This window comes from Mobula birostris, chromosome 22 (genome assembly GCF_030028105.1).
Source record: "Mobula birostris isolate sMobBir1 chromosome 22, sMobBir1.hap1, whole genome shotgun sequence".
Classification (NCBI taxonomy): Eukaryota; Metazoa; Chordata; class Chondrichthyes; order Myliobatiformes; family Myliobatidae; genus Mobula; species Mobula birostris.
In genome coordinates, this window is record NC_092391.1 from 51436220 (window position 1) to 51449040 (window position 12821).

At 43.4% G+C, this 12821-nt stretch overlaps 1 protein-coding gene across 1 annotated transcript in view; it reads left to right on the forward strand.

Moving 5' to 3' along the window:
- LOC140186099 (scavenger receptor class B member 1-like) overlaps positions 1 to 12525 on the forward strand; it is a 52575-nt gene extending 40050 nt beyond the window's left edge. The window contains exons 11-14 of the mRNA XM_072239974.1: positions 2297 to 2370; positions 4729 to 4780; positions 9097 to 9249; positions 12418 to 12525. Coding sequence (XP_072096075.1) covers positions 2297 to 2370; positions 4729 to 4780; positions 9097 to 9249; positions 12418 to 12525 — 387 coding nt within the window. The remainder of the gene's footprint in view (positions 1 to 2296; positions 2371 to 4728; positions 4781 to 9096; positions 9250 to 12417) is intronic.
- The last annotated feature ends 296 nt before the right edge of the window (positions 12526 to 12821 follow it).

Sequence of the window (12821 nt, forward strand, 5' to 3'; positions counted from 1 at the left end):
GTAGTAAAAATAGACTTGTATCTGGGAGGTTTGACTGCTGGTGAGTCAGTCTCCTGGCAAAAGCTACACCATGAAGACAAAAGAGCACTCCAAGCAACTCCATGAAAAGGAACTCCATTGAAAAGCACAAATCAGGAGATGGATACAAGAAAATTTCCAAGCCACTGAATATCTCTTGGAGTACAGCTAAGTCAATCATCAAGAAATGGAAAGAATATGGCTCAGCTGTAAACCTGCCTAGAACAGGCCGTCCTCAAAAACTGAGTGACTGTGCAAGAAGGGGACCAGTGAGGGAGACCACCAAGAGACCCATGACAACTCTGGAGGAGTTACAAGCTTCAGTGGCTGAGATGGGAGAGACTGCACATACAACTACTGTTGCCCAGGTGGTTCACCAGTCGCAGCTTTATGGTAGAATGGCAAAGAGAATGCCACTGTTGAAAAAAAAACTCACATGAAATCTCAGCTAGAGTTTACCAGAAGGCATGTGGGAGACTCTGAAGTCAGCTGGAAGAAAATTCTATGGTCTGATGAAACCAAAATTGAACTTTCTAGCTATCAGACTAAACGCTATCAAAAGCACCCATATGTCATCAATAAGAAACCATCCCTACCATGAAGCCTGGTGGTGGCTGCATCGTGCTGTGGGGATGCTTCACTGCTGCAGGCCCTGGAAGGCTTGTGAAGGTAGAGGGTAAATTGAATGCAGCAAAATACAGGGAAATCCTGGAGGAAAACCTGATGCAATTTGCAAGAGAACTACATCTTGGGAGAAGATTTGTTTTTCAGCAAGTCAATGGCCCCAAGCATAAAGCCAAAGTTATGCAGGAATGGCTTAAAAACAACAAAGTTAATGTCCAGGAGTAGCCAAGTCAGAGTCCAGACCTCAAACCAATTGAGAATTTGTGGCTGGACTTGAAAAGGGCTGTTCACTCACAACTTCCATGCAATCTGACGGAGCTTGAGCAGTTTTGTAAAGAAGATTGGGGGAAAGTTGTAGTGTCCAGATATACAAAGCTGATAGAGATCTATTCACACAGACTCAGACTCACGGTTGTAATTGCTGCCAAGGGTGCATCTACTAAATACCGATTTGAAGGGGGTGAATACTTACGCAATCAATTATTTTGTGTTTTATATTTGTGACTAATTTAGATCACTTTGTAGAGATCGGCTTTCATTTTGACACGAAAGAGTCTCTTTCTGTTGATCAGTGTCAAGCAAGCCAAATTGAATCCATTGCGATTCAATGTTATAAAACAATAAAACATGAAAGCTTCCAAGGGGGTGAATGTTTTTATAGGTACTGTATATAGATAGAGGATAGAGATAGATAAGATAGATAGATAGATAGAGCTAGGGTGCCTGAGAATTTTGCACAGTACTGTAAGTTATACAAAGTTATACAGGAAAGAAGACAATTAGAACCAAAAACACGATAGTAAATGCATTGTAAAGTGGTCAAAGTGATAAATTGTCACACGTACTGAGGTACAATTCATTACGACAGTTCATTTACAACAATTGTACATTTGTTGCAACAGTACGTTGAGGTAGAACAAGGCAAAACTATAACAGGGTGCAGAACGTAGTGTTACACAGAAAGTGCAGTGTAGGTAGACAATAAGGTCAAAGGTCACACTGAGCTAGCCAGTAAGGTCAAAGCTCACATTGAGGTCGATCGTAAGGTCAAGAGTCCATCTTATGTACTAGTGATTTTAAATCTAAATCCTCTCATTGCAGCTGGGTGGATTTAAAGTTGTGAGAATTAAATTAGAAATTAAAAATCTAGCATCATTCATGATGAGTGAGAAGCAAACAGAATAGTGCAAAAACTTGGGGAGTTGGGGGTAATATATTGGTATGGGTGGAGGCTTGGTTAACCAATATTAGGCAGGGAGTTGGGATAAATGGGTATTTCTCTGATTGGCAGTCAGTGGTTAGTAGTTAATGACTGCCATTAACAATTTGGCACAGGAAACCAAGTGAGCATGTCTAATTTTGCTAACACTAAATTAAATGGAAACACTAAATACAGTATAGCCATCCCCGGAGCACTGTGTGCAGTTCTAGTTTCTTTACTTGAGGAAAGATATATTGGCCTAGTCCAGGCTATGGGCCTAGTCTAAACAGCGGCTTCTCTAGCTTGACTCAACAGGTCAAAAGGGTTCTTCCATTCTTTAAGGTTCAGTAGACAGTAAGAATGTAATGTTGCCTTGGTGAATGTGACCATTTCCTGGGTGGGATAACCAAAGGGTTCAGAATGTTTTAGTCTAATAGATTTTTCACCTTTCAGTTGACAGGTGTCCCTCTGAATGTCTCCATTAAATTACAACTTAATCTGTTCATAAAAGCTGCAAAAGGAATAAAGTAAGTGAATTTATTGGTTACTTTGTTATCTCCCATTCACCTAGAAGGAGAGAGTAGGTTGTCGACTATTGTTGTAACCAAAACCTCGAACTTGATCTTAGCCCAAACTCACCCAAAACCCAACCATGTTCAGACATGTGCTTGGATAAGAAAGGAATAGGACTAATGCAGAGAAATGGAATTAGCATGGATAGTTATCTTGGTCAGCGTGGATGAGTTAGAACAATGGGTCCCCTTTCTGTACCGTATGTTTTCATAACCCTAAGTGGTTGGAGTGTTTGTGACAGCACTTTGGAGATGGGGTCTATAACATGGTAGTTATGGAAGGGATGAGGGTGGACTGGAAATGAAGGCCTTGAATTGGGGAATGACTGATATCATAAGGCAGGACCTAGCAAAAGTAAGCTGGGAGCAGCTTTCACAAGTGGACTGGCATCTTCAGATGCAAAAGCCTGTAAACACTACCAGCAGGCTCAATGATAGCTTCTACCCCACTATTATAATACTATTGAATGGTCCCCAAGTATGATAAAATAGAATCTTGACTTCCCAATCTGCCTCGTAATGACCTTGCACCTTATTGTCTAGCTGCACTGCACTCTGTGACTGTAACACGTTACCCTGCATTCTGTTATTGATCTGCCCTGTTCTACCTCAAAGCACAGTACTGATATAATTTGTATGAGCAATGTGCAAGACTAACATTTCACCATTTCTCAGTACCTATAAAAATAAGAAGCCAATTGCAAAGCGCAATAATGAGGGCACAGGGCTTTCACAGGCAAGGACCTCGTCTCCAGGGAACTCTGGATCTCGGGGATCTCAAGAACTAAAAGCAATAAAGCTGTTTGAGGTGCTGGGAGGTGCAGATAAGGTGGAAGGTAACAGTCTTTTCCCAATGTAGAGGAGTCCAAAACTAAGATGAGTGGGGAAAGACTTAAAAGGGACCTGAGGTGACAACTTTTTTTCACATAGAGTAGTGAGTATATGGAACAAGGTTCCGAAGAAGTAGCTAAGACAGGTACAGCAGTATCATTTAAATAGCATTCAGTTAGCTACAGGGAGAGGTGGGTCTTAAAGGGAATGCAGGAAATTGGGACTAGTTGAGTGGGCTCCATAAATGGAATGAAGGGCCTCTGAAACCATACAAAATGCTGGAGGAACTCAGCAGGTCAGGCAGCGTCTATGGAAATGAAAAGACAGTCAACATTTCAGGCCAAGTCCCTTTGCTCAGACCTGAAGAAGGGTCTCGGCCTGAAACATCGACTATCTTTTTGCTTCCATGGATGCTGCCTGACCTCCTGAGTTCCTCCAGCATTTTGTGTGTGTTACTCTGGATTTTCAGCATCTGCAGACATTTTCATGCTTCTTCCCCTCTGCCATCCGATTCCTAAATGGACATCAAATTTTTGGCCACTACCTTACCTTTTTAAAAATATACAGTATTTCTGTTTTTGCAATTTTTAAAAATCTATTCAATATACATATACCGTAATTGATTTACTTATTATTAATTTTTATTATTTTTTTCTCTCTGCTAGATTATGTATTGCATTGATCTGCTGCTGCTAAGTTAACAAATTTCACGTCACATACCGGTGGTAATAAACCTGATTCTGATTCATGCTTATGGACCTGAATCCATGTTGCATTCCTCAAAAAATTTACTCAAGTTAATTGGACACAAAATTCCCTTAACAAACCCATGTTGGCCTGAATAATTTAAATTAAGATTTATCGTGTTCCTTAGAAGCAATTTATCCACAACCTGTGAAGTAAATGGGCCTGTAGTCACTGATTCCTCTTTAATAAATGGAATATCTGTGCCTCTGTAGCCAATGTTTACTGAAAGCAGCTGATCGCACTTGTCAATGATCGACTAGATGGTTTATGCTTCTTAGTAATAATTCCTTAAAAGTGCCAATGAGGGCTTAAAACAGCAGGAAACCATGTGAAAAGATAAAAACTGAACATATTGGATAGCTGAAGTTTTTAAAAAAACAGCTAATGCTGGAAATATTCGGCAGGTCATGCAGCGTCTGTGGAGAGAAAAATTGTTAAAGATTCTGGATGACCTTCACCAAGATCTGGAAGGGTGAAAGAACAAATACGTTACAGAGGGGAACCAGGTGTCGGGGTAAACAGCCTGAGATCCAGCTGCCATTGGGCATGAGGATATTGCTGTCTTCATGCTAGGGGAGCAGCTGGCCCTGGGGCCACTGTCTCACTACCCCTATAGGGGCCTCTGAATATGCCAATGGACAGAACTTCAGATACTCTTCCCAGGTTGTGATGGATTCTGCAAAATATAGAAAACTGTTATGGCTGCAAGCTAACGTCTGGCCTTTCTCTCTGCAGGCTGACAGGAAAAATGCGGACCATGCTGCTACCTTTCATGTGGTTTGATGAAGTAAGTCCCTCTGGCTGCTAGGATCAAGATGCATGGGGCAATGTCATTACTGGGGAATTGGCTAGCCCAGGTCTTCCTGTACAGGTGGGCGTACTGGGAAAATGGCCAGCCCAGGTGTTCCTGTACAGGTGGGCGTACTGGGGAAATGGCCAGCCCAGGTGTTCCTGTACAGGTGGGTGTACTGGGGAAATGGCCAGCCCAGGTGTTCCTGTACAGGCCGGTGGTACTGGAGAAATGGCCAGCCCAGGTGTTCCTGTACAGGTGGGTGTACTGGGGAAATGGCCAGCCCAGGTGTTCCTGTGCAGGCAGGTGGGTCAGTGGCCTGATCCTGTTCTGTCTACATTTCGGTTTCATCCCTGTTCCTGTTCCAGCTCCTCTTCTCATTCCCTGTCCACATGCCCATCCCGTCTCTGCTCTTATCTCCATCTTGATCCATTTCCCACTCTTATCTCCATTCTCTGTCCGTATCCCATCCCATCTCTGTGCCCATTCTGTTCCTGTTCCCACTCGCATTCCCACTCCTGAACACATCTCTGCTCCCGAGCATGAACATCTTTCCTTAAAATCATCTCTACCCTAAATCCTCTCTTCCGTTCCATTCCAATTCTGGCAGCATTAACTAGAACATTGTTTGGATTTTTTTTTAAGTATCATCGGGCACGGGCCCCTCTGCACTGCAAAGTTCCACAATCTCTCTCTTTTTAGATAGCAAACTTATTCATGTCTCCTGACAAAATGGACAGTTTCCCATCTGATTCTCCACTTCCCAGATCTTTGCCCACTCACTGACCTCTCTATATCCTCCTTATGTTGCCTTCACCCTCGATTTCACCCATCCCACCGGTCACACACTCTGCCCAGATCACTCTCACTCTTTAGATACCTATCCTCTCCCCATGACTCACCTATCCCACCCCTTCCGATGCCCACATAGCATGTCTCCTGAGTCACTCTCCCTCCCTAGATCATGACCCCTCCCTGGGGACACACCCTCTCCTCAATCTAATGACAAGCAAAAGGCCTGTTCTTCTCCAGGGGAACCTAACATCATGAACATCGGTGACATCTCACTCCCAGATGAGCTCGACTCCTTTGGTGCACACTTTGAAAGGGAGAATAAAACTACACCTGGACAAACCTCTGCAGCATCCGGTAACCCTGTGACCTTCGCATCAGAGGCTGACATCACAGCATCTTTCAAGAGGGTGAAACCTCACAAGGCGTCAGCTGATGCTGTACCCAGTGGTCCCTTGTAAACCTGTACCAACCAACAGGCAGGTGTGTTCAAGGCCAGCTTCAATCTCTCACTGCTGGAGTCGATGGTTCCCACCTGTTCAAGAGGATGACAGTCATACCAGTACCTGAGGCAGGGTGAGCTGACTCAGTGACTATCACTCATGAAGTGTATTGAGATGTTGGTTATGGCCAGAATCAACTCTCGCCTTAGCAAGGAGCTGGGCCCACTGCAACTTACCTATCACCACAATAGGTCCACAGTGATTGAACTGAATTAAATTAACTTTTATTACTTACATCCTTCATACACATGAGGAGTAAAAACCTTTACGTTACATCTCCATTTTAATACAGTCTCACTGGCTCTTCACTTGCCCTCAGATCCCCTGGACAACAGCAATATCTGCATCAGGGTGCTGCTTATTAATTAAAGCTCAGCATTTAACACCATCATACCCTCTGTTCTAATCAACAAGCTCCAAAACCTGGACCTCCATACCTCCCCCTACAACTGGATCCTTGATTTCCTCATTGAGAGCCCACAGTCTGTGCAGATTGGAAATAACATCTACTCCTCGTTGACAATCCACACTGGCACATCTCAAGGTTGTGTGTTTAGCTCACTGCTCTACTCTCTCTCCATCCATGACTGTGTGGATAGGCACAACTCAAACACCATCCATAAATTTGCTGATGACAACAACTATTGTCGGCAGAATTTCAGATGGTGACGACGAGGAGGCATACAGGAGTGAGGTAGACCAGCTGTTGAGTGGTATCATAACAACAACCTTGCACTCAGTGTCAGTAAGGCCAAGGAATTGATTGTGGACTGAAGGAAGGGGAAGTCAAGGGAACACACATCAGTCCTCATCGAGGGACCAGAGTGGAAAGGGAGACCAGTTTCAAATTCCTGGGTGTCAACATCTCTGAAGACCTATCATGGGCCCAGCATATTGATACAATTACAACGGAGGCACGGCAGTGGCTACAATTCATTAGGAGTTTGAGGAGATTTGCATATTTCTACAGATGTACTGTAGGAAGCATTCAAACTGGTTGCATCACTATCTGGTATGGAGGGGGCACTGCACAGGATCAGAAAAAGCTGCAGAAAGTTACAAACACACTCAGCTCCATCATGGGCACTAGCCTTGCCAGCTCTGAGGATATCATCCAAATGCGATGCCCCAATAAGGTGGCATCCATCATTAAGGATCCCCATCCATCCAGGACATACCCTCTTCTCATTGCTGCCATCAGGAAGCAGGTACAGGAGCCTGAAGACACACACTCAATGATTCAGGAACAGCTTCTTCCCCTCTGCCATCTGATTTCTGAATGGACAATGAACAATGTACACTACCTCACTATTTTTTTTATTTTCTTTGCTTTCTTTTCACACTACTTATTTAAAAGAGTCTTTTTTTCTATTATAACTTGTAGTCTTTTTTAATTAAAGTCTGAACAATACAGCAGAGAAATGGGCCCTTTGGCCAATTTACATCTAGTCTGTGCTGAACGATCAATCTGCATAGTCCCATTGACCTGCACCCGAACCATAGCCCTCTGTTCCCCCACATCCACGTACCTATCTAAATTTCTCTCAAGTGTTGAAATCGACCCCATATCCACCACTTGCACTGGCAGTTCCACACTCTCACCAGCCTCTGAGTGAAGAAGTTTCCCCTCATGTTCTTCTTAAACTTTTCATCTTTCACCCTTAATCCATGACCTCTAGTGGTAATTTCACCCAACCTCAGTGGAACAAGCCTGCTCACATTTACCCTATCTTTACCCCTCATAATTTTGTGTACCTCTATCAGATCTCCCCAGAATCTTCTACGTTCAAGGAAATAAAGTCCTAACCTATTCAAGCTTTCCCTAAAACTCAGATCCTCAAATTCCAGCAACTTCCTTGTAAATCTTCTCTGTACTCTTCCAATCTTATTTATATCTTTCTTGTAGGTAGCTGACCAAAGCTGCTCACAATATTCTAAATTAGACCTCACCAACATCTTTGTTTCAAGATAACTTCCCAACTCCTGTACTCAATACATTGATTTATGAAGGCCAATGTGCCAAAAGCTTTCTTTATGACCCTATCAACCTGTGATGCCACTTTTAAGGAAATATGGACCTGCACTCTCAGATCCCTTTGTTCTACCACACTCCTCAGTGCCCTACCATCCACCGTGTAATACCTACCCTGGTTGGTCCTCCCGAAGTGCAGTATCTCACACTTGTCTGCTTTAAATTCCATCTCAGAATCAGAATCAGGTTTATTATCACCGGCATGTGATGTGAAATTTGTTAACTTAGCAGTAGCAGTTCAACGCAATACATAATCTAGCAGAGAAAAAATAAATAAACAAGTAAATCAATTACATATATTGAATAGATTTTAAAATGTGCAAAAACAGAAATACTGTATATTTAAAAACAAAAGTGAGGTAGTGTCCAAAGCTTCAATGTCCATTTGGGAATCGGATGGCAGAGGGGAAGAAGCTGTTCCTGAATCACTGAGCGTGTGCCTTCAGGCTTCTGTACCTCCTACCTGATGGTAACAGTGAGAAAAGGGCATGTCCTGGGTGCTGGAGGTCCTTAATAATGAACACTGCCTTTCTGAGACACCGCTCCCTAAAGGTGTCCTGGGTACTTTGTAGGCTAGTGCCCAAGATGGAGCTGACTAGATTTACGACCTTCTGCAGCCCTTTTTATACTTGACTTGGTCTGAGTTCTAACAACACCTGTCTCCACCACCTCAGCACTAACTTTTCTGGCACTCTGGTTCCCATCCCCTTGCAATACTAGTTTAAACACCTCCCCCCACCCTGTGCTTACCTCATGCCTTTAACACTCCAGAGAAAACAACATAGACTTGTTCAACCTCTCCTTATAGCTTGTACACTGTCATGCAGGCAATATCCCAGTGAACCTCTTGAACTCTCTCCAAAGCATCAATGTCCATTCTGCATGGGGCGGTCAGGTCTGCATGATGAAATTATTAGAAGCTGGGCATCTTTTTGTGTACGTTATAAGTCCTTTGTTGCTGATGGGATTTACTGTATTTTTTTCAGACTGGGAACATTGATGGTCCAATCCTGAACAACTTCTACACCTTCATGGCTCTGGTACCTCAGCTTCTTCAGTACATCCAGTACATTCTGCTGGGCCTTGGTCTCTTACTGCTGGGCGTTGCTGCAATCCTTACATTTATTTCATGGCAGCAGGTATCTTGTGTTACAAATTGTACATGCATAGATTTTAGGCATGACGCTAAGACCATAAGCCATAGGAGCAGAATTTGGCCATTTGACCCCTCGAGTCCGCTCTGCAATTTCATCATCGCTGATCCAATTGCTCTCAGCCCCAATCTCCTGCCTTCTCTCCACATCGCTTCATTCCCTGATCAATCACTTATCTTCCTCTGCCTTAAATATACCAATAACTTGGCCTCCATGCCACCTGTGGCAACAAATTCCACAGATTCACCAATCTATGGGTAAATAAATTCCTCCTCATCCTTCTGTTCTGAGGTTGTGTACTTTGGTCCGAGAACCCCGCACTATAGAAAACATCCTCTCCACATTCTCTCCATTGAGGCCTTTCAACATTCGATAGGTTTCAATGTGATCCCTCCTCATTCTTCTGAATTTCAGTGAGTATAGGTCCAGGGCCATCATTTGGTCGTCATATGGTAACCCTTTCATTATTGGAAGGATCATTCTCGTGAACCTCTTCTGAATCCTCTCCAGTGTCATAGAAACACAGATACATGGAAAACTTACAGCACAATACAGGCCCTTCAGCCCACAAAGCTGTGCTGAACATGTCCTTACCTTAGAACTATCTACACTTATCCATAGCCCTTTATTTTTCTGAGCTCCATGTATCCATGCATGTCAGCTCATCTTTTCTTAGATAAGGGGCCCAAAACTGCTCACAATACTCTAGGTGAAGCCTTACTAGTGCCTTATAAAGTCTCAACAAAATATCCTTGCTTTTATAAGACCATAAGATATAGGAGCAGAATTAGGTCATTTGGCCCATCGACTCTGCTCTGACATTTCATCATGGCTGATCCAATTTTCCTCTCAGCCCCAATTTCCTGCCTTCTCTCCATATCCCTTCATGCCCTGACCAATGAAGAATCTAAGTTATAGATTAAAAATCTATATTTTAGTCCTCTCTAAATGAATGCTATCATTGCATTTACCTTCCTCACCATCAACTCAACCCGCAAACTAACCTTTAGGGCATCCTGCATGAGGACCCCTAAATCGCTTTGCACCTCTGATTTTAAAACTTTCTCTCCATTTACAAAATAGTCTATGCTGTTACTTCTTCTACTTCCCGACACTGTATTCCATCTGTCACTTCTTTGCCCATTCCCCTAATCTGTCTAAGTCCTTCTGTAGCCCCTTTGCTTCCTCAAAACTACCTGCCCCTCCACCTATCTTCATATCATCTGCAAACTTGGTCACAAAGCCATCAATTTTGTCATCCAAATCATTGACATATAATATAAAGAGAAGCAGACTCTATACAGACCACTGTGGAGTACCACTAGTCGTCGGCAGCCAACCAGATTCTCCTGCCAATCAGCCACTGCTCTATCCATGCTAATATCTTTCCTGTAATACCATGGGCTCTTAACCTGTTAAGTAGCCTCATGTGTGACACCTTGTCAAAGGCCTTCTGAAAATCCAAATACACAACATCCACCGATTCTCCTCTGTCTATCCTGCTTGTTATTTCTTCAAAGAATTCCAACTGATTTGCAGGCAAGATTTTCCATTGAGGAAACCATGCCAACCACGGCCTATTTTATCATGTGCCTCAAAGTACTCTAAAACCACATCCTTAATAATCAGCTTCAACATCTTCCCAACCACTGAGGTCAGACTAACTTCTTTCCTCCTGATTCCCTCCCTTCTTGAAGAGTGGAGTGACATTGGCTATTTTCCAGTCCTCTGGAACCATGCCTGAATCTAGTGATTCTTGAAAGATCACTACTAATGCCTCCACAATCTCTTGTCCAGTACATTCTGTTGAGTCATGGTGTTTTACTGCTGAGTGCTGCTGCAGTCTTTGGAATTATTTCACAACAGGTATCTTGTGTTACAAATTGTCAATTCATGCCTAACGTCTATGCGGATAACTAACTTAGAGAAATATTCTCTTATCAAAAATATCTAATGATCACACAGCCATAGTCGAAGTGCCTGTGCAGGAAATGTTTTCAATATTTAACTCAAATCCAAGAAATTGGTACTTGGAAAACTTTGTTGAAAAGAATCTGAGCAGGTTTAATCTACGTGGGGAGGGATCTGTCCATCATTACTGAATTGCCAGTGTGGGCACTGACAAGACCAGCACTCACTGCCCATCTCTAATGGCTCTTGAGAAGTTGGTGTGAAGCCCCTCAGCTGTTGGCGAGCAAGATGATGTCAAATGACCGCTGAACGTAACCACAACAGGGTCAATGAAAGGTCAACCAGAGTGTAGAAGACAAAAAACTGCACAAATGCAAATATAAATAAATAGCAATAAATAACGGGAACGTGAGATAATAAGATAAAGAATCCTTAAAGTGAGATCATTGGTTGTGGGAAACATCTCACTGATGGAGCAAATGAGTACTGTTATCCCCTTTTGTTCAAAAGCCTGATGGTTGAGGGGTAGTGACTGTTATTGAATCTGGTAGTGTGAGTCCTGAGGCTCTTGGACCTCCTACCTGATGGCAACAGGGAGAAACGAGCATGGCCTGGGTGATGGGGAGCTCTGATGATGGATGCCACTTTCGAACGGCAGTGTTTCATGTAGACGTGCTCAATTGTTGGGAGGGCTTTACCCGTGTAGTACTGGGCCGAATCTATTACCTTTTGTAGGGTTTTCCCTTCAAGAGAATTGGTGTTTCCATGATGTAGCCTGTCAGTACACTCTTAACTACACAATTATAGAAGTTTGAATTAAGTTTTGATGTCATGCTGAATCTCCATAGACTCCTAAGGAAGTAGAGGCACTTCCGTGCTGGGATTAATAACTGGTCACATTTAATTTTCATCTCTGTGCCTCCTTTGCTGGTTAGGGACTTCACATTGACTTCTCTGTGAACAACCTTCAGATGACTTCCTAAATAAAAAAAAAAGCTGTAAACAAGTACAGATTTATGTTTGATTAACTGCTGAGTTTTGGATCTGATTCAAACAAAGAGGATGTGTGGACCCAGTGGGGTCAGAGTCCTGGGGCAGTGGGCCACTAGAGACCTGCACTCTTCCAAAAAACAATTGCTGAAATAGGTGATGCAGAATTTCAGCTGCTTAATGAGGGAGAAAGGCAGCAGGGTTAGATGGGCCAACTGTCCCCGTTTTCTGATTGAATGGTTCTTTGTTTAGAAACCAGCCAAGTACTTGGGTACTAAAAATCTCAGCACACAACCTGCTAAGTGCGGGACAGAGAAGGTCAAGGAAGGACCAAGGATTAAGGCTGAAACCCGGTTCTAGGTGAGTGCCAGGTCTGGGAGTCCTGATGGAAGGCCTCAGCCTGAAATGTCAACTGTTTATTCATTTCCATAGATGCTGCCTGACCTGCTGAGTACTCCTGTGTTCTGTGTGTGTGGCTCTGGAACCCTGCAGTGACCCAACATTGATTATGAAAGGATACCTGGACATTATCTGCCATGAACACAAACACCATCCCCCTGGTGGGTGTGACCACAGCAGATAATGAACCTTTAACAGGCAGAGTGTGGGTGCTGGGGCAATGGGGAGGGTGTGGTGTGTGGCGGGACGGGGAGATT